Source organism: Chiloscyllium plagiosum, unplaced genomic scaffold (genome assembly GCF_037043375.1).
Source record: "Chiloscyllium plagiosum isolate Xiang-an unplaced genomic scaffold, Cpla_swu_hap1 HiC_scaffold_26, whole genome shotgun sequence".
Taxonomy (NCBI): Eukaryota; Metazoa; Chordata; class Chondrichthyes; order Orectolobiformes; family Hemiscylliidae; genus Chiloscyllium; species Chiloscyllium plagiosum.
This window is the reverse complement of record NW_028270164.1, coordinates 53,899,966-53,922,534: the sequence shown is the minus strand read 5'-3', so window position 1 is coordinate 53,922,534 and position 22,569 is coordinate 53,899,966. Positions and strand designations below refer to the sequence as shown.

General features: G+C 51.9%; 1 protein-coding gene across 5 annotated transcripts in view; it reads left to right on the top strand.

Annotated features, from left to right (window-relative positions):
* Positions 1-261: 261 nt before the first annotated feature.
* Positions 262-22,569, top strand: part of LOC148145183 (patatin-like phospholipase domain-containing protein 2) — an 81,718-nt gene continuing 59,410 nt past the window's right edge. For 4 of the 5 annotated variants that reach the window (XM_087973751.1, XM_087973747.1, XM_087973748.1 and 1 more), the window contains exons 1-3: positions 262-543; positions 16,319-16,551; positions 18,154-18,219. In XM_087973751.1, coding sequence (XP_087829877.1) covers positions 282-543; positions 16,319-16,551; positions 18,154-18,219 — 561 coding nt within the window. In that variant the 5' untranslated portion in view covers positions 262-281. The remainder of the gene's footprint in view (positions 544-16,318; positions 16,552-18,153; positions 18,220-22,569) is intronic. The other variant, XM_087973749.1, reaches the window with a different exon arrangement.

The window sequence follows — 22,569 nt, the reverse complement described above, 5'->3', positions numbered from 1 at the left end:
AGGGGACAGGGGACAGGGGCAGGGGACAGGGACAGGGGCAGGGGACAGGGGACAGGGGCTGAGGAAAGGGACAGTGGCAGGGGGAAGGGGGCATCAGGACTCAGAGGGGAGGTGGGAAGGTTTTCCAGGGACATTTAACCCCACCCCACCAGAGGGAGGGGTCTGAGGAGGGAGGGGTGTCGGGGATGCAGGAACTGGGGATTGGAGGGAGGTCCCGGGGGTGGGGATGTGGGAAGTGGAGCTGCCTCCTGCTCTGGGACATCCTGCCGCAGCCGGGCCGAATGGCGGGGAGCAGCGGGATGTTGGTCCTGCCAGTGGCCGGGCAGGAGCCCCCCAGGGAGCAGCCCCTGACCCCAGCAGCGGGGCTCCGCCTGCACCGGGCACTGTCTTTCGCTGGCAGTGGGTTCCTGGTCACCTACCACCTGGGAGCGGCCGAGTGTCTGCTGGAGAACACCCCGGAGCTGCTGGAGACAGCGCCCAGAGTGTACGGAGCATCTGGCGGCTCACTCATCGCTGCTGCTGTTGTCTGTGCAGTCAACCTCGGTCAGTAACACACTCTCCCTGCTGTCCCACTCGGTCAGTAACACACCCTCCCTGCTGTCCAGCTCGGTCAGTAACACACCCTCCCTGCTGTCCAGCTCGGTCAGTAACACACCCTCCCTGCTGTCCCACTCGGTCAGTAACACACCCTCCCTGCTGTCCCACTCGGTCAGTAACACACCCTCCCTGCTGTCCCACTCGGTCAGTAACACACCCTCCCTGCTGTCCCACTCGGTCAGTAACACACCCTCCCTGCTGTCCCACTCGGTCAGTAACACACCCTCCCTGCTGTCCCGCTCGGTCAGTAACACACCCTCCCTGCTGTCCCACTCGGTCAGTAACACACTCTCCCTGCTGTCCCACTCGGTCAGTAACACACTCTCCCTGCTGTCCCACTCGGTCAGTAACACAGTCTCCCTGCTGTCCAGCTAGGTCAGTAAAACACTCTCCCTGCTGTCCAGCCCGGTCAGTAACACTCTCTCCCTGCTGTCCCACTCGGTCAGTAACACACCCTCCCTGCTGTCCCACTCGGTCAGTAACACACCCTCCCTGCTGTCCCACTCGGTCAGTAACACACCCTCCCTGCTGTCCAGCTCGGTCAGTAACACACCCTCCCTGCTGTCCAGCTCGGTCAGTAACACACTCTCCCTGCTGTCCAGCTCGGTCAGTAACACACCCTCCCTGCTGTCCAGCTCGGTCAGTAACACACCCTCCCTGCTGTCCAGCTCGGTCAGTAACACACCCTCCCTGCTGTCCAGCTCGGTCAGTAACACACCCTCCCTGCTGTCCAGCTCGGTCAGTAACACACTCTCCCTGCTGTCCAGCTCGGTCAGTAACACACCCTCCCTGCTGTCCAGCTCGGTCAGTAACACACCCTCCCTGCTGTCCAGCTCGGTCAGTAACACACCCTCCCTGCTGTCCCACTCGGTCAGTAACACACTCTCCCTGCCGTCCCACTCGGTCAGTAACACACCCTCCCTGCTGTCCAGCTCGGTCAGTAACACACTCTCCCTGCCGTCCAGCTCGGTCAGTAACACACCCTCCCTGCTGTCCCGCTCGGTCAGTAACACACTCTCCCTGCCGTCCCACTCGGTCAGTAACACACTCTCCCTGCCGTCCCACTCGGTCAGTAACACACTCTCCCTGCCGTCCCACTCGGTCAGTAACACACCCTCCCTGCTGTCCCACTCGGTCAGTAACACACTCTCCCTGCCGTCCCACTCGGTCAGTAACACACTCTCCCTGCCGTCCCACTCGGTCAGTAACACTCTCTCCCTGCCGTCCCACTCGGTCAGTAACACACCCTCCCTGCTGTCCCACTCGGTCAGTAACACACTCTCCCTGCTGTCCCACTCGGTCAGTAACACACTCTCCCTGCCGTCCCACTCGGTCAGTAACACACTCCCCCTGCCGTCCCACTCGGTCAGTAACACACTCTCCCTGCCGTCCCACTCGGTCAGTAACACACTCTCCCTGCTGTCCAGCCCGGTCAGTAACACACTCTCCCTGCCGTCCCACTCGGTCAGTAACACACCCTCCCTGCTGTCAACCTCGGTCAGTAACACTCTCACCCTGCCGTCCCACTCGGTCAGTAACACACCCTCCCTGCTGTCCAGCCCGGTCAGTAACACACTCTCCCTGCTGTCCAGCTCGGTCAGTAACACACTCTCCCTGCTGTCCAGCCCGGTCAGTAACACACTCTCCCTGCTGTTAACCTCGGTCAGTAACACTCTCACCCTGCCGTCCCACTCGGTCAGTAACACACCCTCCCTGCTGTCCAGCCCGGTCAGTAACACACTCTCCCTGCTGTCCAGCTCGGTCAGTAACACACTCTCCCTGCTGTCCCGCTCGGTCAGTAACACACCCTCCCTGCTGTCCCACTCGGTCAGTAACACACCCTCCCTGCTGTCCCACTCGGTCAGTAACACACCCTCCCTGCTGTCCCACTCGGTCAGTAACACACCCTCCCTGCTGTCCAGCTCGGTCAGTAACACACTCTCCCTGCTGTCCCACTCGGTCAGTAACACACTCTCCCTGCTGTCCCACTCGGTCAGTAACACACTCTCCGTGCTGTCCCACTCGGTCAGTAACACACTCTCCGTGCTGTCCCACTCGGTCAGTAACACACCCTCCCTGCTGTCCCGCTCGGTCAGTAACACACTCTCCGTGCTGTCCCACTCGGTCAGTAACACACCCTCCCTGCTGTCCCACTCGGTCAGTAACACACTCTCCGTGCTGTCCCACTCGGTCAGTAACACAGTCTCCCTGCTGTCCAGCCCGGTCAGTAATACACCCTCCCTGCTGTCCAGCTCGGTCAGTAACACACCCTCCCTGCTGTCCCACTCGGTCAGTAACACACCCTCCCTGCTGTCCCACTCGGTCAGTAACACACCCTCCCTGCTGTCCAGCTCGGTCAGTAACACACCCTCCCTGCTGTCCAGCTCGGTCAGTAACACACTCTCCCTGCTGTCCAGCTCGGTCAGTAACACACCCTCCCTGCTGTCCAGCTCGGTCAGTAACACACCCTCCCTGCTGTCCAGCTCGGTCAGTAACACACCCTCCCTGCTGTCCAGCTCGGTCAGTAACACACCCTCCCTGCTGTCCAGCTCGGTCAGTAACACACTCTCCCTGCTGTCCAGCTCGGTCAGTAACACACCCTCCCTGCTGTCCAGCTCGGTCAGTAACACACCCTCCCTGCTGTCCAGCTCGGTCAGTAACACACCCTCCCTGCTGTCCCACTCGGTCAGTAACACACTCTCCCTGCCGTCCCACTCGGTCAGTAACACACCCTCCCTGCTGTCCAGCTCGGTCAGTAACACACTCTCCCTGCCGTCCAGCTCGGTCAGTAACACACCCTCCCTGCTGTCCCGCTCGGTCAGTAACACACTCTCCCTGCCGTCCCACTCGGTCAGTAACACACTCTCCCTGCCGTCCCACTCGGTCAGTAACACACTCTCCCTGCCGTCCCACTCGGTCAGTAACACACCCTCCCTGCTGTCCCACTCGGTCAGTAACACACCCTCCCTGCTGTCCCACTCGGTCAGTAACACACCCTCCCTGCTGTCCCACTCGGTCAGTAACACACCCTCCCTGCTGTCCAGCTCGGTCAGTAACACACCCTCCCTGCTGTCCAGCTCGGTCAGTAACACACTCTCCCTGCTGTCCAGCTCGGTCAGTAACACACCCTCCCTGCTGTCCAGCTCGGTCAGTAACACACCCTCCCTGCTGTCCAGCTCGGTCAGTAACACACCCTCCCTGCTGTCCAGCTCGGTCAGTAACACACCCTCCCTGCTGTCCAGCTCGGTCAGTAACACACTCTCCCTGCTGTCCAGCTCGGTCAGTAACACACCCTCCCTGCTGTCCAGCTCGGTCAGTAACACACCCTCCCTGCTGTCCAGCTCGGTCAGTAACACACCCTCCCTGCTGTCCCACTCGGTCAGTAACACACTCTCCCTGCCGTCCCACTCGGTCAGTAACACACCCTCCCTGCTGTCCAGCTCGGTCAGTAACACACTCTCCCTGCCGTCCAGCTCGGTCAGTAACACACCCTCCCTGCTGTCCCGCTCGGTCAGTAACACACTCTCCCTGCCGTCCCACTCGGTCAGTAACACACTCTCCCTGCCGTCCCACTCGGTCAGTAACACACTCTCCCTGCCGTCCCACTCGGTCAGTAACACACCCTCCCTGCTGTCCCACTCGGTCAGTAACACACTCTCCCTGCCGTCCCACTCGGTCAGTAACACACTCTCCCTGCCGTCCCACTCGGTCAGTAACACTCTCTCCCTGCCGTCCCACTCGGTCAGTAACACACCCTCCCTGCTGTCCCACTCGGTCAGTAACACACTCTCCCTGCTGTCCCACTCGGTCAGTAACACACTCTCCCTGCCGTCCCACTCGGTCAGTAACACACTCCCCCTGCCGTCCCACTCGGTCAGTAACACACTCTCCCTGCCGTCCCACTCGGTCAGTAACACACTCTCCCTGCTGTCCAGCCCGGTCAGTAACACACTCTCCCTGCCGTCCCACTCGGTCAGTAACACACCCTCCCTGCTGTCAACCTCGGTCAGTAACACTCTCACCCTGCCGTCCCACTCGGTCAGTAACACACCCTCCCTGCTGTCCAGCCCGGTCAGTAACACACTCTCCCTGCTGTCCAGCTCGGTCAGTAACACACTCTCCCTGCTGTCCAGCCCGGTCAGTAACACACTCTCCCTGCTGTCAACCTCGGTCAGTAACACTCTCACCCTGCCGTCCCACTCGGTCAGTAACACACCCTCCCTGCTGTCCAGCCCGGTCAGTAACACACTCTCCCTGCTGTCCAGCTCGGTCAGTAACACACTCTCCCTGCTGTCCCGCTCGGTCAGTAACACACCCTCCCTGCTGTCCCACTCGGTCAGTAACACACCCTCCCTGCTGTCCCACTCGGTCAGTAACACACCCTCCCTGCTGTCCCACTCGGTCAGTAACACACCCTCCCTGCTGTCCAGCTCGGTCAGTAACACACTCTCCCTGCTGTCCCACTCGGTCAGTAACACACTCTCCCTGCTGTCCCACTCGGTCAGTAACACACCCTCCCTGCTGTCCCACTCGGTCAGTAACACACTCTCCGTGCTGTCCCACTCGGTCAGTAACACACCCTCCCTGCTGTCCCGCTCGGTCAGTAACACACTCTCCGTGCTGTCCCACTCGGTCAGTAACACACCCTCCCTGCTGTCCCACTCGGTCAGTAACACACTCTCCGTGCTGTCCCACTCGGTCAGTAACACAGTCTCCCTGCTGTCCAGCCCGGTCAGTAATACACCCTCCCTGCTGTCCAGCTCGGTCAGTAACACACCCTCCCTGCTGTCCAGCTCGGTCAGTAACACACCCTCCCTGCTGTCCAGCTCGGTCAGTAACACACTCTCCCTGCTGTCCAGCTCGGTCAGTAACACACCCTCCCTGCTGTCCAGCTCGGTCAGTAACACACCCTCCCTGCTGTCCAGCTCGGTCAGTAAAACACCCTCCCTGCTGTCCAGCTCGGTCAGTAACACACCCTCCCTGCTGTCCAGCTTGGTCAGTAACACACTCTCCCTGCTGTCCAGCCCGGTCAGTAATACACCCTCCCTGCTGTCCAGCTCGGTCAGTAACACACTCTCCCTGCCGTCCAGCTCGGTCAGTAACACACTCTCCCTGCCGTCCAGCTCGGTCAGTAACACACCAACCCTGCTGTCCCACACGGTCAGTAACACACCCTCCCTGCTGTCCAGCCCGGTCAGTAACACACTCTCCCTGCTGTCCAGCTCAGTCAGTAACACACTCTCCCTGCTGTCCAGCTCGGTCAGTAATACACCCTCCCTGCTGTCCCACTCGGTCAGTAACACACTCTCCCTGCTGTCCAGCTCGGTCAGTAACACACTCTCCCTGCTGTCCAGCCCGGTCAGTAACACACTCTCCCTGCCGTCCAGCTAGGTCAGTAAAACACTCTCCCTGCTGTCCAGCTCGGTCAGTAACACACTCTCCCTGCCGTCCAGCCCGGTCAGTAAAACACTCTCCCTGCTGTCCAGCTCGGTCAGTAAAACACTCTCCCTGCTGTCCAGCCCGGTCAGTAACACTCTCTCCCTGCTGTCCAGCCCGGTCAGTAAAACACTCTCCCTGCTGTCCAGTCCGGTCAGTAACACACTCTCCCTGCCGTCCAGCCCGGTCAGTAACACACTCTCCCTGCCGTCCAGCTAGGTCAGTAAAACACTCTCCCTGCCGTCCAGCCCGGTCAGTAACACACTCTCCCTGCTGTCCAGCCCGGTCAGTAAAACACACTCCCTGCTGTCCAGCTCGGTCAGTAACACACTCTCCCTGCTGTCCAGCTCGGTCAGTAATACACCCTCCCTGCTGTCCAGCTCGGTCAGTAACACACCCTCCCTGCTGTCCAGCTCGGTCAGTAACACACCCTCCCTGCTGTCCAGCTCGGTCAGTAACACACCCTCCCTGCTGTCCCACTCGGTCAGTAACACACTCTCCCTGCCGTCCCACTCGGTCAGTAACACACTCTCCCTGCCGTCCCACTCGGTCAGTAACACTCTCTCCCTGCCGTCCCACTCGGTCAGTAACACACTCTCCCTGCCGTCCCACTCGGTCAGTAACACACCCTCCCTGCTGTCCCACTCGATCAGTAACACACTCTCCCTGCCGTCCCACTCGGTCAGTAACACACTCTCCCTGCTGTCCAGCTCGGTCAGTAACACACTCTCCCTGCTGTCCAGCCCGGTCAGTAACACACTCTCCCTGCCGTCCAGCTAGGTCAGTAAAACACTCTCCCTGCTGTCCAGCTCGGTCAGTAACACACTCTCCCTGCCGTCCAGCCCGGTCAGTAAAACACTCTCCCTGCTGTCCAGCTCGGTCAGTAAAACACTCTCCCTGCTGTCCAGCCCGGTCAGTAACACTCTCTCCCTGCTGTCCAGCCCGGTCAGTAAAACACTCTCCCTGCTGTCCAGTCCGGTCAGTAACACACTCTCCCTGCCGTCCAGCCCGGTCAGTAACACACTCTCCCTGCCGTCCAGCTAGGTCAGTAAAACACTCTCCCTGCCGTCCCACTCGGTCAGTAACACACTCTCCCTGCCGTCCCACTCGGTCAGTAACACACCCTCCCTGCTGTCCCACTCGATCAGTAACACACTCTCCCTGCCGTCCCACTCGGTCAGTAACACACTCTCCCTGCCGTCCCACTCGGTCAGTAACACTCTCTCCCTGCTGTCAACCTCGGTCAGTAACACTCTCACCCTGCCGTCCCACTCGGTCAGTAACACACTCTCCCTGCTGTCAACCTCGGTCAGTAACACACCCTCCCTGCTGTCCCACTCGGTCAGTAACACACCCTCCCTGCTGTCCCACTCGGTCAGTAACACACCCTCCCTGCTGTCCCACTCGGTCAGTAACACACCCTCCCTGCTGTCCAGCTCGGTCAGTAACACACTCTCCCTGCTGTCCCACTCGGTCAGTAACACACTCTCCCTGCCGTCCCACTCGGTCAGTAACACACCCTCCCTGCTGTCCAGCTCGGTCAGTAACACACTCTCCCTGCTGTCCCACTCGGTCAGTAACACACCCTCCCTGCTGTCCCACTCGGTCAGTAACACACTCTCCGTGCTGTCCCACTCGGTCAGTAACACACCCTCCCTGCTGTCCCGCTCGGTCAGTAACACACTCTCCGTGCTGTCCCACTCGGTCAGTAACACACCCTCCCTGCTGTCCCACTCGGTCAGTAACACACTCTCCGTGCTGTCCCACTCGGTCAGTAACACAGTCTCCCTGCTGTCCAGCCCGGTCAGTAATACACCCTCCCTGCTGTCCAGCTCGGTCAGTAACACACCCTCCCTGCTGTCCAGCTCGGTCAGTAACACACCCTCCCTGCTGTCCAGCTCGGTCAGTAACACACTCTCCCTGCTGTCCAGCTCGGTCAGTAACACACTCTCCCTGCTGTCCAGCCCGGTCAGTAACACACTCTCCCTGCCGTCCAGCTAGGTCAGTAAAACACTCTCCCTGCTGTCCAGCTCGGTCAGTAACACACTCTCCCTGCCGTCCAGCCCGGTCAGTAAAACACTCTCCCTGCTGTCCAGCTCGGTCAGTAAAACACTCACCCTGCTGTCCAGCCCGGTCAGTAACACTCTCTCCCTGCTGTCCAGCCCGGTCAGTAAAACACTCTCCCTGCTGTCCAGTCCGGTCAGTAACACACTCTCCCTGCCGTCCAGCCCGGTCAGTAACACACTCTCCCTGCCGTCCAGCTAGGTCAGTAAAACACTCTCCCTGCCGTCCAGCCCGGTCAGTAACACACTCTCCCTGCTGTCCAGCCCGGTCAGTAAAACACACTCCCTGCTGTCCCGCTCGGTCAGTAACACACTCTCCGTGCTGTCCCACTCGGTCAGTAACACACCCTCCCTGCTGTCCCACTCGGTCAGTAACACACTCTCCGTGCTGTCCCACTCGGTCAGTAACACAGTCTCCCTGCTGTCCAGCCCGGTCAGTAATACACCCTCCCTGCTGTCCAGCTCGGTCAGTAACACACCCTCCCTGCTGTCCAGCTCGGTCAGTAACACACCCTCCCTGCTGTCCAGCTCGGTCAGTAACACACTCTCCCTGCTGTCCAGCCCGGTCAGTAATACACCCTCCCTGCTGTCCAGCTCGGTCAGTAACACACCCTCCCTGCTGTCCAGCTCGGTCAGTAAAACACCCTCCCTGCTGTCCAGCTCGGTCAGTAACACACCCTCCCTGCTGTCCAGCTTGGTCAGTAACACACTCTCCCTGCTGTCCAGCCCGGTCAGTAATACACCCTCCCTGCTGTCCAGCTCGGTCAGTAACACACTCTCCCTGCCGTCCAGCTCGGTCAGTAACACACTCTCCCTGCCGTCCAGCTCGGTCAGTAACACACCAACCCTGCTGTCCCACACGGTCAGTAACACACCCTCCCTGCTGTCCAGCCCGGTCAGTAACACACTCTCCCTGCTGTCCAGCTCAGTCAGTAACACACTCTCCCTGCTGTCCAGCTCGGTCAGTAATACACCCTCCCTGCTGTCCCACTCGGTCAGTAACACACTCTCCCTGCTGTCCAGCTCGGTCAGTAACACACTCTCCCTGCTGTCCAGCCCGGTCAGTAACACACTCTCCCTGCCGTCCAGCTAGGTCAGTAAAACACTCTCCCTGCTGTCCAGCTCGGTCAGTAACACACTCTCCCTGCCGTCCAGCCCGGTCAGTAAAACACTCTCCCTGCTGTCCAGCTCGGTCAGTAAAACACTCTCCCTGCTGTCCAGCCCGGTCAGTAACACTCTCTCCCTGCTGTCCAGCCCGGTCAGTAAAACACTCTCCCTGCTGTCCAGTCCGGTCAGTAACACACTCTCCCTGCCGTCCAGCCCGGTCAGTAACACACTCTCCCTGCCGTCCAGCTAGGTCAGTAAAACACTCTCCCTGCCGTCCAGCCCGGTCAGTAACACACTCTCCCTGCTGTCCAGCCCGGTCAGTAAAACACACTCCCTGCTGTCCAGCTCGGTCAGTAACACACTCTCCCTGCTGTCCTGCTCGGTCAGTAACACACTCTCCCTGCTGTCCAGCTCGGTCAGTAACACACTCTCCCTGCTGTCCAGCCCGGTCAGTAACACACCCTCCCTGCTGTCCCGCTCGGTCAGTAACACACTCTCCGTGCTGTCCCACTCGGTCAGTAACACACCCTCCCTGCTGTCCCACTCGGTCAGTAACACACTCTCCGTGCTGTCCCACTCGGTCAGTAACACACTCTCCCTGCTGTCCAGCCCGGTCAGTAATACACCCTCCCTGCTGTCCAGCTCGGTCAGTAACACACCCTCCCTGCTGTCCAGCTCGGTCAGTAACACACCCTCCCTGCTGTCCAGCTCGGTCAGTAACACACTCTCCCTGCTGTCCAGCCCGGTCAGTAATACACCCTCCCTGCTGTCCAGCTCGGTCAGTAACACACCCTCCCTGCTGTCCAGCTCGGTCAGTAAAACACCCTCCCTGCTGTCCAGCTCGGTCAGTAACACACCCTCCCTGCTGTCCAGCTTGGTCAGTAACACACTCTCCCTGCTGTCCAGCCCGGTCAGTAATACACCCTCCCTGCTGTCCAGCTCGGTCAGTAACACACTCTCCCTGCCGTCCAGCTCGGTCAGTAACACACTCTCCCTGCCGTCCAGCTCGGTCAGTAACACACCAACCCTGCTGTCCCACACGGTCAGTAACACACCCTCCCTGCTGTCCAGCCCGGTCAGTAACACACTCTCCCTGCTGTCCAGCTCAGTCAGTAATACACCCTCCCTGCTGTCCAGCTCGGTCAGTAATACACCCTCCCTGCTGTCCCACTCGGTCAGTAACACACTCTCCCTGCTGTCCAGCTCGGTCAGTAACACACTCTCCCTGCTGTCCAGCCCGGTCAGTAACACACTCTCCCTGCCGTCCAGCTAGGTCAGTAAAACACTCTCCCTGCTGTCCAGCTCGGTCAGTAACACACTCTCCCTGCCGTCCAGCCCGGTCAGTAAAACACTCTCCCTGCTGTCCAGCTCGGTCAGTAAAACACTCTCCCTGCTGTCCAGCTCGGTCAGTAAAACACTCTCCCTGCTGTCCAGCCCGGTCAGTAACACACTCTCCCTGCTGTCCAGCTCGGTCAGTAAAACACTCTCCCTGCTGTCCAGCTCGGTCAGTAACACACTCTCCCTGCTGTCCAGCTCGGTCAGTAACACACTCTCCCTGCTGTTCCACTCGGTCAATAACACACTCTCCCTGCTGTCCAGCTCGGTCAGTAACACACTCTCCCTGCTGTCCAGCTCGGTCAGTAACACACTCTCCCTGCTGTCCAGCTCGGTCAGTAACACACTCTCCCTGCTGTCCAGCTCGGTCAGTAACACACCCTCCCTGCTGTCCCACTCGGTCAGTAATACACCCTCCCTGCTGTCCCACTCGGTCAGTAACACACTCTCCCTGCTGTCCCACTCGGTCAGTAACACACCCTCCCTGCTGTCCCACTCGGTCAGTAATACACCCTCCCTGCTGTCCCACTCGGTCAGTAACACACTCTCCCTGCTGTCCCACTCGGTCAGTAACATACCCTCCCTGCTGTCCCACTCGGTGAGTAACACACTCTCCCTGCTGTCAACCTCGGTCAGTAACACACTCTCCCTGCTGTCCCACTCGGTCAGTAACACACTCTCCCTGCTGTCCCACTCGGTCAGTAACACACTCTCCCTGCTGTTCCACTCGGTCAATAACACACTCTCCCTGCTGTCCAGCTCGGTCAGTAACACACTCTCCCTGCTGTCCAGCTCGGTCAGTAACACACTCTCCCTGCTGTCCAGCTCGGTCAGTAACACACTCTCCCTGCTGTCCAGCTCGGTCAGTAACACACCCTCCCTGCTGTCCCACTCGGTCAGTAATACACCCTCCCTGCTGTCCCACTCGGTCAGTAACACACTCTCCCTGCTGTCCCACTCGGTCAGTAACACACCCTCCCTGCTGTCCCACTCGGTCAGTAATACACCCTCCCTGCTGTCCCACTCGGTCAGTAACACACTCTCCCTGCTGTCCCACTCGGTCAGTAACATACCCTCCCTGCTGTCCCACTCGGTGAGTAACACACTCTCCCTGCTGTCAACCTCGGTCAGTAACACACTCTCCCTGCTGTCCCACTCGGTCAGTAACACACTCTCCCTGCTGTCCCACTCGGTCAGTAACACACTCTCCCTGCTGTCCAGCTCGGTCAGTAACACACTCTCCCTGCCGTCCAGCTCGGTCAGTAACACACTCTCCCTGCTGTCCCGCTCGGTCAGTAACACACTCTCCCTGCTGTCCAGCTCGGTAATCTCTGCAGCAGGAACAACATCTCTGCTCCCTCTACCTGAATGGGCCGACTCACCTAAAGCACTGACCATAGTGGCACAGAGCAGGTCACTGAGAGTCTCGGGCAATGGGCTGGAGCGAACTGAAGGGATCTCCTGAGAGTTGTGGGAAACTTTAGTTTCTACAGCGCCTTGTCTAATCTTAGTCTTTACCGAAGCTGCTCCACAGACAACTCTTGAAGCGCAGTGTTAGAATAGGGAAAATGTGACAGCTAATGTATACACAGAAAAACCTCACAAACTGCAACGCCTGATGAATGGGAGGACCCCAGGAAGCCTGGAGGATCAGAGGGACCTTGGTGTGTATGTACCCTGGTCCAGTAATATATGCGGACAGATGAGATTCTCTTTATTAGCCCAGTTTAAGAGCAGGGAGGTAATGCTGGAACTGTATAAAATTGTGGTTAGGGCACAGCTAGAATATTGACATCCACTTGATGGCAGGGATGTGGGAACACTGGCGAGGGGACAGAGGCAGTTTACCAGGATGTTGTCAGGGCTGGAGAGTTGGCTGTCGTGAAAGATTGGACAGACTGGGGTGGTTTTCTTTCGAGTTGAAAAGTGTGGTGCTGGAAACGCACAGCAAGTCAGGCAGCATCTGAGGAGCAGGAGAGTCGATGAATCGGGCATAAACCTTTAATCAGAAATGTGTCCAAAATGTTGACTCTGCTGCTTCTCGGGTGCTGTCTGACCTGCTGTGCTTTTCCAGTGCCACCCTCTCGACTCTGATCTCCAGCATCTGTAGTCCTCACTCTCTCCTAGTTGTTTTCCTTCGAACGGAGGAGATTGAGAGAAGATATGATTGAAATGTACAAAATTATGAGGGGCACAGGATAGACAGGAAGAAACTTCTCCCCTTCATTTAAGGGACAGTACGGTGGCTCAGGGGTTAGCACTGCTGCCTCACAGCGCCAGAGACCAGGGTTCAATTCCAGCTTTGGGCAACTGTCTGTGTGGAGTTTGCAATTCTCCCTGTGTATGTGTGGGTTTCCTCCCACAGAATGTGCAGGTTAGGTGGATTGGCCATGTTAAATTGCCCATAGGTTCAAGGGGTGGCCAGGCCAGGTGGATTAGCCATAGGAAATGTGGGATTATAGGGTTAGGATCTGGGTGGGACGATCGTCGAAGGATCGGTGCAGACTTTATGGTTGAATAAGTCTTTCCACACTGTAAGGATTTATCAATGATAAATGACTGGAGAGGTATATTGAAGGTGAGGGGCAGGAAGTTTCCAGGGCAAATCAGGAAAAATGTTTTCACCCAGAGGGTGGTGGGAATCAGGAACTGGCTGCCTGTAAGGGTGGGAGAGGCAGAAACTCTCTTAGCACTGAAGAAGTATTTGGATGGTCACTTGTGATGCCAAAGTATATAAGGCTGTGGGCCTAGTGCTGAAAAATAGGATTAGAATACTTAGGTGGTTGATTTTGACAGGTGTGGATATGATGGGCGAAAGGGCCTTCTTTGTATACCTCGATAACTGTCATGTAGCCCTGTTGATTATGATTTTGGCTCCCAGGAGAAGTGTAGCTAGTCACTGTAATCACCCACTGTGTCCCATGGTGCTGAGGTACTGGGTTGGTCATTGAAGCTACACAGTGGAGAATACAACATGTTGACTTGTGTCTAAAGATCAAATCTTGATTCTGTCCATTGAGAGTGTTGGTCAGCTCCAATCATTGAAGTCCGAGGGTGTTTCCTTTATAACTGAGAGGAAACAATCCCAATTCCAACCCTGATTCCTGTTTGCTTCTCCATCATGATCTTCCTGATGGAAAACCCAGCGAAGGTGACAGCTAAGTGGATTACTTTTTGTTTCTCCACAAGCCATGGTCTGAATGCGCTGCCCTGTGCTGTATAAGATGGATGTTAGCAGTGGGGATGATCTATTCCAAACCTTTCTCTGGGTTATCAAAAACAAAAGCAGAAGTTGCTGGAAAAGCTCAGCAGGTTTGGCAGCATCTGCAAAGAGAATTCAGCGTTAATATTTTGGGTCCAATGACCCTTCCTCAGAACCTTTCTCTGTGTTGTTTGAACCTGATTTTTGTCGTGTTTTGGCTTCATTCTGGATCTGAGCCTTTCACTTCTTTGATCTTTTTTTCTCATTATTCCCTTTTGACGTTATTGCTCCCCTCTCGGGCACTTTGTTCATTACTCCCCCACCTTTGGGATTCCTCAGTTTTCCTAATTTCCTGCTGCTGTGCCAGTCTTACTTCCTCAAACCCCACAGTTCCTCTCTGTCTTTCTTGGCACTGTCTGAAAGACTCATTGAGGCTCTCGTCACTGCCTCGTGAGGAGAATCTTCAGAATTGCCCCAGACCGTACAGTTGCCATCCTCACTAGCCCATGTGACCACACTCTTGCCAGTCCCTTCCCATTCCTACTCTCCACACTAACAACGTGGACTCTCAGTTTATCACACCCCTCTCAGCAACTCCCTTAGAATATCCCTTCACAAGCGTTTTGCTTGATGGAAATTTATAATGGGAGATGTCAATAACATCACGGCCTGGTCGGGATGCTGTAGATACAATAGGTGATGCCAGTGACCCACTTCCTGAAGCCTTGCAGCCTGGCAACATGCCTTTTATCACCAAGTTTGATGAGTCCCTCTCTGGGCTTCATTACCTCAGAGCTGAAACTTTATTGCTGGAACAGCACAGCAGGTCAGACAGCATCTAGGGAAAAGGAGATTCGACGTTTCGGGCACATGCCCTTCCTCAGGAATGGGATTACAAGGATGCCTTCCTTGAAGAAGCTCTCTGCCTTTCTCCTCCTTCATTACCTCAGAGCATTGCTGCTGGTTTCACACCTCTCAAATTTCTTGTTCTCTATCACACCCCCAATCATCAAAGCTTCTCAATGACATATTCACTGCTTTCTTCCTTCATCTTTTATGCCAAGCACTTTCTGGTCCTCAGTGATTAAAATGTCCTCCTTAGATCATCGTGTCCTTTCTCTCTTGAATTCATGCTTTTCCCTAAATCTCTCTCTCCATTTAAACTGCCCAGAATATTTGCTCAGGTTGTCTCCTGTTGTTCAAACACTTCAGGCTGTTATTTGTATCCTGCTTCCTGTGTAAACCGAATGTCAAACCGATGGAAATGAAACGCCTATCTGAGCCACTTGCACTGACACATTCAACATCCCACCTGTCCAGTCTTTGAGCCTCTGTTCATCATGTTTCATGTTTGACTATTCACCCTATCCATGCCCCTCATTATTTTATAAACCTCTATAAGGTCACCCCTCAGCCTCTGATGCTTCAGGGAAAACAGTCCCAGCCTATTCAACCTTTCCCTATAGTTCAAAGCCTCCAATCCTGATAACATCCTTGTAAACCCTCTCAACATCTTTTCAAGTTTAACAACGTTTTTCCTACAGCAAGGAAACCAGAACGGAATATCATATTCCAATGTTCTGCCCTGCCAGAATTGAGACTCTGTCCTCCATCAAATCTGCTGTCGTCATCCAAATCCACAAACAAACACTTCTTATCTGCTCTGTCTACAAACTACCACTGTCCCATTTCCATCCTCCCTTAACCTCCAAGAAATACCTGACAACACTGTCACCTCTCAAATCCATCCCCGCTTCTGCAACTTCCTGCTTTGAATTTCTCGAACATATTTCCACATCTGCCACTGTGCTGAAACAAACTCACATGTGATACCCCCTCTGACTGTATTGATGGTGAACAATCCCTCTTCATCAATCTCCTGTCGTGGGGGAGGGGGAGGTGAATTGAATTATTTTCACTATCTTTCTCCCCTGTTGGCTATTTTCTATATTTCTCTTTCTCTGTTCACGTCTTGTCAGTTCACTGAGGATATATTTTCGGCTCATTCTATTTCCGAAAAACTCATTATCTGTGATGCTTTCTTTTTCAACTTGTCAGAATTTCATTTCAGACTCGAAGAGCAAACGTGAGGAAGAAGATTATATTTATGAACGGAAGCATGCTGCCACAATAATTTCTGACTTCATACGTTTCAGTTAATATTTATCCTCCCACTTCTATTGCTCTCGAGTGGACACTTGACCTACGTCAAAATTAAACCTCAATGTTTTCTTTGCACCAGTTAATTTGAACACACAAATGTAGAATTTAGTCTAAGATCCTGGAATGCTCCAGGGATTTGGCAGCACCTATGGACTGAGTCGGATTAATGTCTCAAGTCTGTTGCCTTTCATCTGTGGCCAGATCTGCTGAATATTTCTCGCATTTTCTGCTTTCAGATTTCCAGCATTTCGATTTTGTACTTAACTGTTTTGCTAGATGATTTTCCTATTTCAAATGAAAGATTTGCAAAATCCCCCAAATCCAGCCTTTAGAGTTTATTGTGTTCTGTCACGAATGATTCTTTTCCTTTCATGGACTCCCGTCACTCTTGTATCCATTTCTGACCGTGTTCCAGACCATTTCTACCAGAGCCTCAAGCGAATTGCTAGACTGTCAAGGAGATGGTTCCTTGGACCGATCCACCCTTTAGTGAACCTACTGCAGATTGTACGCAAAAGTTTGGTGGAGAATCTTCCCAAGAATGCCCATGAACTTGCCTGTGGGAGACTTTTCATCTCCCTCACCCGGGTGTCTGATGGACAGAACGTCCTGGTCTCTGACTTCACTTCCAACGAGGAACTTGTCCAGGTAACAATCTACTTTTTCTCAGCTGATGTTCAGGTTGAAAGTGTTAGGGCTTTGGGGAACTTTTCTGACTGTGCAGAATGTTTGCACGTTATACCAAGCACATCCTGCCTTTGCCCCACTTCTCACTGTCCTTTCGATCCCCTCCAGATGCGTACTCTTGTTGAGGGTTTGGTTCCATGGTATGGGGACACCCTCATTTACGTTTGAATGGACGGATACGGTTAACCACAGAAATCGTTACAAGGAAAAGGTCTTCATATACAGTTATAGAACATAGAACATAGAAGAATACAGCGCAGTACAGGCCCTTTGGCCCTCGATGTTGCGCCGATCCAAGCCCACCTAACCTATACTAACCCACTATCCTCCATATACCTATCCAATGCCCGCTTAAATGCCCATAAAGAGGGAGAGTCCACCACTGCTACTGGCAGGGCATTCCATGAACTTACGACTCGCTGAGTGAAGAACCTACCCCTAACTTCAGTCCTATATCTACCCCCCCTTAATTTAAAGCTATGCCCCCTTGTAATACCCGACTCCATACGCGGGAAAAGGTTCACACTGTCAACCCTATCTAACCTCCTAATCATCTTGTACACCTCAATCAAGTCACCCCTAAACCTTCTTTTCTCTAATGAAAACAGCCCCAAGTGTCTCAGTCTTTCCTCATACGATCTTCCTTCCATACCAGGCAACATCCTGGTAAACCTCCTCTGCACCCGTTCCAGTGCCTCCACATCCTTCCTATAGTATGGCGACCAAAACTGCACACAATATTCCAGATGCGGCCGCACCAGAGTCTTATACAACTGCATCATGACCTCAGGACTCCGGAACTCAATTCCTCTACCAATAAAAGCCAGTACGCCATATGCCTTCCTCACCGCACTATTTACCTGGGTGGCAACTTTCAGAGATCTGTGTATATGGACACCAAGATCCCTCTGCTCATCCACACTACCAAGTTGTCTAGGTCTGGTCCAAGACATTGTAATCCATCATGCATTTATTCTCCCCCTGCCCCCATTCTTTCACTCTCCCTCTCGATTCTCCTCGAGTTCCTGCCTTCAGGCACTGTTTAACTGGAAAGGCTTTTTATGTCACCTGCTGACTCACTGGCTCGGTGCCTAGAGCATGCCATTCTTGTCCTTGCAGCTTATCATTCCGTAATGTTTGTTTCTTTATATTCTAACCTCATTTGTGATTGCACAGAAATTCCTTAAACTTTAACATTTTAATTTGAGCTTGTATAAGTGACTTTAATGTTGAGAAACTGTTAGTAAAATGATTAGAATTGTTAGGGTCTATTATCTGTTTTTAGATTGTCCACATCCTGGAACCTATTTGATTGGATATTTTCTATCTTACCCATCCTCAGTTACCCATCTTATCTTATCTTATTCATCTTACCCATCTTATACTTCACAACCACTTGATGAAGGAGCAGCGCTCCGAAAGCTAGTGCTTCAATTAAACCTATTGGACTATAACCTGGTGTTGTGGGATTTTTAACTTTGTACATCCTCAGTTGAATTGTAAAAGATGAAGACTTGATAATGTCATGAAGATAAGTAACAAATGTATCTCTCCTTCACACAGGCATTGCTGTGTAGCTGTTTTGTTCCTATTTACTGTGGCCTGATCCCTCCAGCTTTCCGTGGTGTGGTATGTAGTCACTGACCCATTCTGGAGACTGTGCTGCAGCTTTGTGGCTGGAAAAATATTTTTTGCCTTTTAGTAACAGAAGACAAAAGGACCCATTCTATTGACTCCTTCAAAGAGAAATTCATTTATCCCACCTCCCAATCTTCCCCAGCATCACTGAAAGATTGTTCTTCAAGTATTTATTCAATTCACTTTCAAAGATGCCACTGATTCTGGACTCAATACACTCCAAGCAGTGCATTCCAAACCCTCGACACTATTGAGAATTAAATCCTTGAGTTCCTGCTGGTTCTTTTGTCAACTGCTTTTACCTTGTGATCTCAATTAGTGACTGACAGTTGGATATAGTTCATGTTTGTTCATAGTTCATAGTTATGTTTGTTCTATCCAAAACCCCGTCATGATTTTGAGCTTCTCTAACAAATCTGCACTTGGCCTTCTCTATTCTGAAGAAAACAATTCCAATTTCTCCCATCTGTCCACTCATTTGAAACCCCCTCACCCTACAAGCTGTTCTGGTAAATCCCTCCTATACTTTTCCCAAGTGTAGTGCCCAGATGGACATAGCACTTTACCTGAAGGCATGTTTTGTATCAGTATGGAATGCCTTCCTAATTTTTGACATTTTATCCTGATTTCCAAAGGCCTGTGGTTTATTTAATGGCATTGTCAACCTGTCCTGCCACCTCTGACTTGTGCTCAAAACCCTCCATGTTTCTTTCTCTGTGTACTTTTTAGAGTCACATCATTTAACACATGGACTGTCTTTCTTTGTCCTTTGTAATGAAAATATACCATCCCTCTGCCTTGAATTTAGTCGTCCCTGTGTTTGCTCATTCCACCTGTCTGTCAGCGTCCTGTTAGCTATAACTGGAGTACTATGACCAGCCCTGGGTGCCACATTTTATGTAAGGTGCATTCACCGTGAATGGAGTGCAGGAGAGAGTGACCAGAATGCCACCTGGACTCTAATTGTTAAATTATCGGGAGTGATTAAATAAACTTGGGCTGTACTCGCTGAACTTTGGAAGATTGAATTTTTAAGGAAAAGGTTAAGATCGATAGAGAGAAACCCGTCAGTTGGACAGAGTGTCAAAGTTTATGTCAGGGACTAGACGGTGAAAATGTTAGAACCAGACATGTCAAGTGTGAAATTAGGAAACATGAAGCAAACAGGGTGACAGCATTTGAAACACTCTTCCACACGTTTCAGTTGATGTCAAATCAACTTCAGAACTGAGGTTGTTAACACCCTCAATACCATTCAAAATCCAACAGCTATGGAGTTAGATAGAAAATCAACCATGATCATATTGAATAAGGTGGAACCGGCTTGAAAGACTAAGTGACTTTTTCTTGTCTCTATACCCAGGATAAAGTGAAGCAAGTATCTAGCACATGACTGGCAGTACACTGGTCACATGAGCAACTTCCATTTTAAATGTGGTAATAGGAATTTAAAGTCGAAAAAAAATAACGAAAACAGTGAATTTGACAACAGGAAGTATGGTGCTGTGGACAGGAAATGCATGCAGATAGACACTTTAAATATGGGTAGTCAAAGGCGGGGGAGGCTACAAAGCATTTAAATTATTTAATAAGAAATTAATTATTTTCAAGACTTCGAACTTGTATCATTAGATCATGTAATGCAAAATGTCTGTCTTAATTTTAAACAATGTGTTTAAGGATCTTAAAGAGTGAAATTCCAGGTTCTACCCAGGGTCTTGGCTTGAGACTTTCATTTTTCCTCCTTTTCCGATTTTCTGCCTGTTCTCCTTAAGGACCTTTGACTCTTCCTGGTGTCTCTGTGATCTATTGTAAATATTAAGTCTGTGCAGCTTGGTTGCTCCCAGTTACCATGCCTCAGGGTCTGTTTGTGGTCTGTGTATCTGCAGATTGCTGGATGAGAAACATGTATCGATCGCTATGCTTTACAAAGAGAGGATTTAGCCTGTCAATGTTAATCCTGTTGTTTCCCATTTCTTGCTCTGAGCCACATGATCACATGGCGTCCTTGTGCTCTTAATATGCCATTCTATTCACGGGTGCCTGAAATCAACATTGTAGGTCACATTAACTCGACTCTGTGCTGTTTTTAAAGGTCTCTGTGTTTGTTTATGGTGTTTTGGATTTTCTTGAGTTTTTTTATAAATTGATTGCTCTGCTGTTTTCAGTAAATGGTGCGGAGAATCTGATAGAGGGTAACATTTCCTGCCCCCCTCGCATCAGGTGCTGATGGGAAAAGACCATGTCAGAATGTTATAGGCACCAACAACAACCAAAAAGTTATGATGCCCTGTTGGGTTGGTAATTTACTCAATCCTGTCCTGTCTCCATATTTAAGTGTTAGAATGTGAAACCTTTAATTCCCATCGAATGAAGTTATACCTGTGTGTACATCTTTCTGTTTTCAGCCCCCATTCTATGCTGCCAAATACGTTCTCTTCCCCACTGGGAAAGTAACATTCTTGGATTAAGCTTTTTGATCATCTTTTCCTCATCTGTTCTGCAATGGCCTGATTCCACTGTGACTAAGTGGATTAAACTGGTGTGTTTAATCTGCGAGGGAGCCAGTGGTGCTGATCAAGGGGCCCTCCAGTGGTGAACTATACTGTCTGTGAGACCCGAAATATCGCAACAGGGAGAAAACAACATTCCCAATTGTAAACAATTTGGGGAGGAGTTGCCAGTCACCAAAAAGGTTACCGTTCTGACAGGAATTGTGAAATGCTTTTCTGGATGGACTGCAATGAGGAGCAACTTTGAAACTAGCTTCCTCACACACATGACTGGACAAGAGTACCTTGGAGCTAATGCTGACTTTGTAAACTTTCTTAGAATTAGGTTTTATTGTCCCGTGTACTCAGGTACAGGTATACAGGAGCACAGTGAAAAATGTACAATATCACTATTCACGGCCCCATCTTAGGTACAAGGTGAATGGCGACAATTAAAGAAAAATGAAGAAATAAGTTAAAAGTCCAACATTACAGCTCTTACCAGTATAATGTAGTGAGTAAGAAATAAAGTTAAAATTCCAAATTACAGTCCTGTTTTAGCCATTGGGCCTGCAGTCACTCTATGCTGAGTTTCCCCATAATGGCTCAATCCCTGGGCCTCTGCACTGCTGACCACCATCTAGGCTCGCCAGCTGTCATGCCACAGACCACCAGAGTCCCACTCTGGTGCCACTCCAGGGCCCTAGCCACTTCCGTGATGCCGCTGACTACCAGAGTCTTCCTTGGCGCACTAACCACCTCATGGCTGACGGGCAAAGACCCCGCTCTGGGCCCCCAGCCACTGCTGCCTCCACAACCAAGCTCACTCTCGAACGTAAGTGGAGAGGCAAAAAAACTAAAGAAAACTAAAAAAGAAAGGGAAAAGAGCAAATAAAGAAGAAAGAAGGTGTGCACCCCTTCCAAGATGGCAGTAGAGAATGGCTCCTGAGCTGGTGCTTGTCCACTCGGGTAGCTTTTCTTTCTTCTTCATTCTCCTTCTACCATCATTCCATCAGGATTGAAGTTGGACGCTGGTGTGGAAAGTCTATTAGAATATCCTCAAGTTACTGAGTGAGCAACTTTATCTTTACCTGCCAGATCTCTAACTCATTAAACTACATATTATGCATGGCCAGTTTGCCTGTTGATCACTTAACACAAATTGCATTTAAATAAAGTGTTAAAACAGTAGCAACTGTATTAATATAGCACTTTTAACACTAAAAGATATTTCATATGAGCATTAAAAGCTAGGCGAATGGTGACCATGTGCAGAAATAAGAAGAGAGATTGTCATGTGACCCATCTACTGATGCAGCAGCAGTAAGAACCTTAATAAACTGAACAACTTCAGCCTCCGAGAGAACCTCTCACTCCACATGAGGTTCTTTCTGAGTCATGGTGCAAAGTTGTAACTGATATGTTCCATTATTTCATGGTAGCTATTTCACCAAAATCCCCTTTGTGAGCCAACTCCAAGACACCACTAGTGCAGCAGTCATTGACACATTAATGGTGGTATTCAGGATGTTTGGTATTTTCCCAACACATTGCCTGCAGTACACTGTACCTTTCCAGGTTGTCCAGGAAGTGGGGTGTTCAACAAGTCAGCTCTCCCCTCACTTCCCTCAATCTAATGGTCTTGGAGAAGGTACTGTTTGTCATGCACTGTCTATGATCATTAAACACAAACTTGTTTACCAAGATTTCAGGTAGTCATGTTAAATCTACATGGCACTTCTCAAGGTTTACCCTCACTGGTGGCTACACTCTGTTGCTCCATCACCCAACCACATATACATGTTACCTTGTTGAAAAGAAAGAAGAAAATGATACGACACAGTCAGTG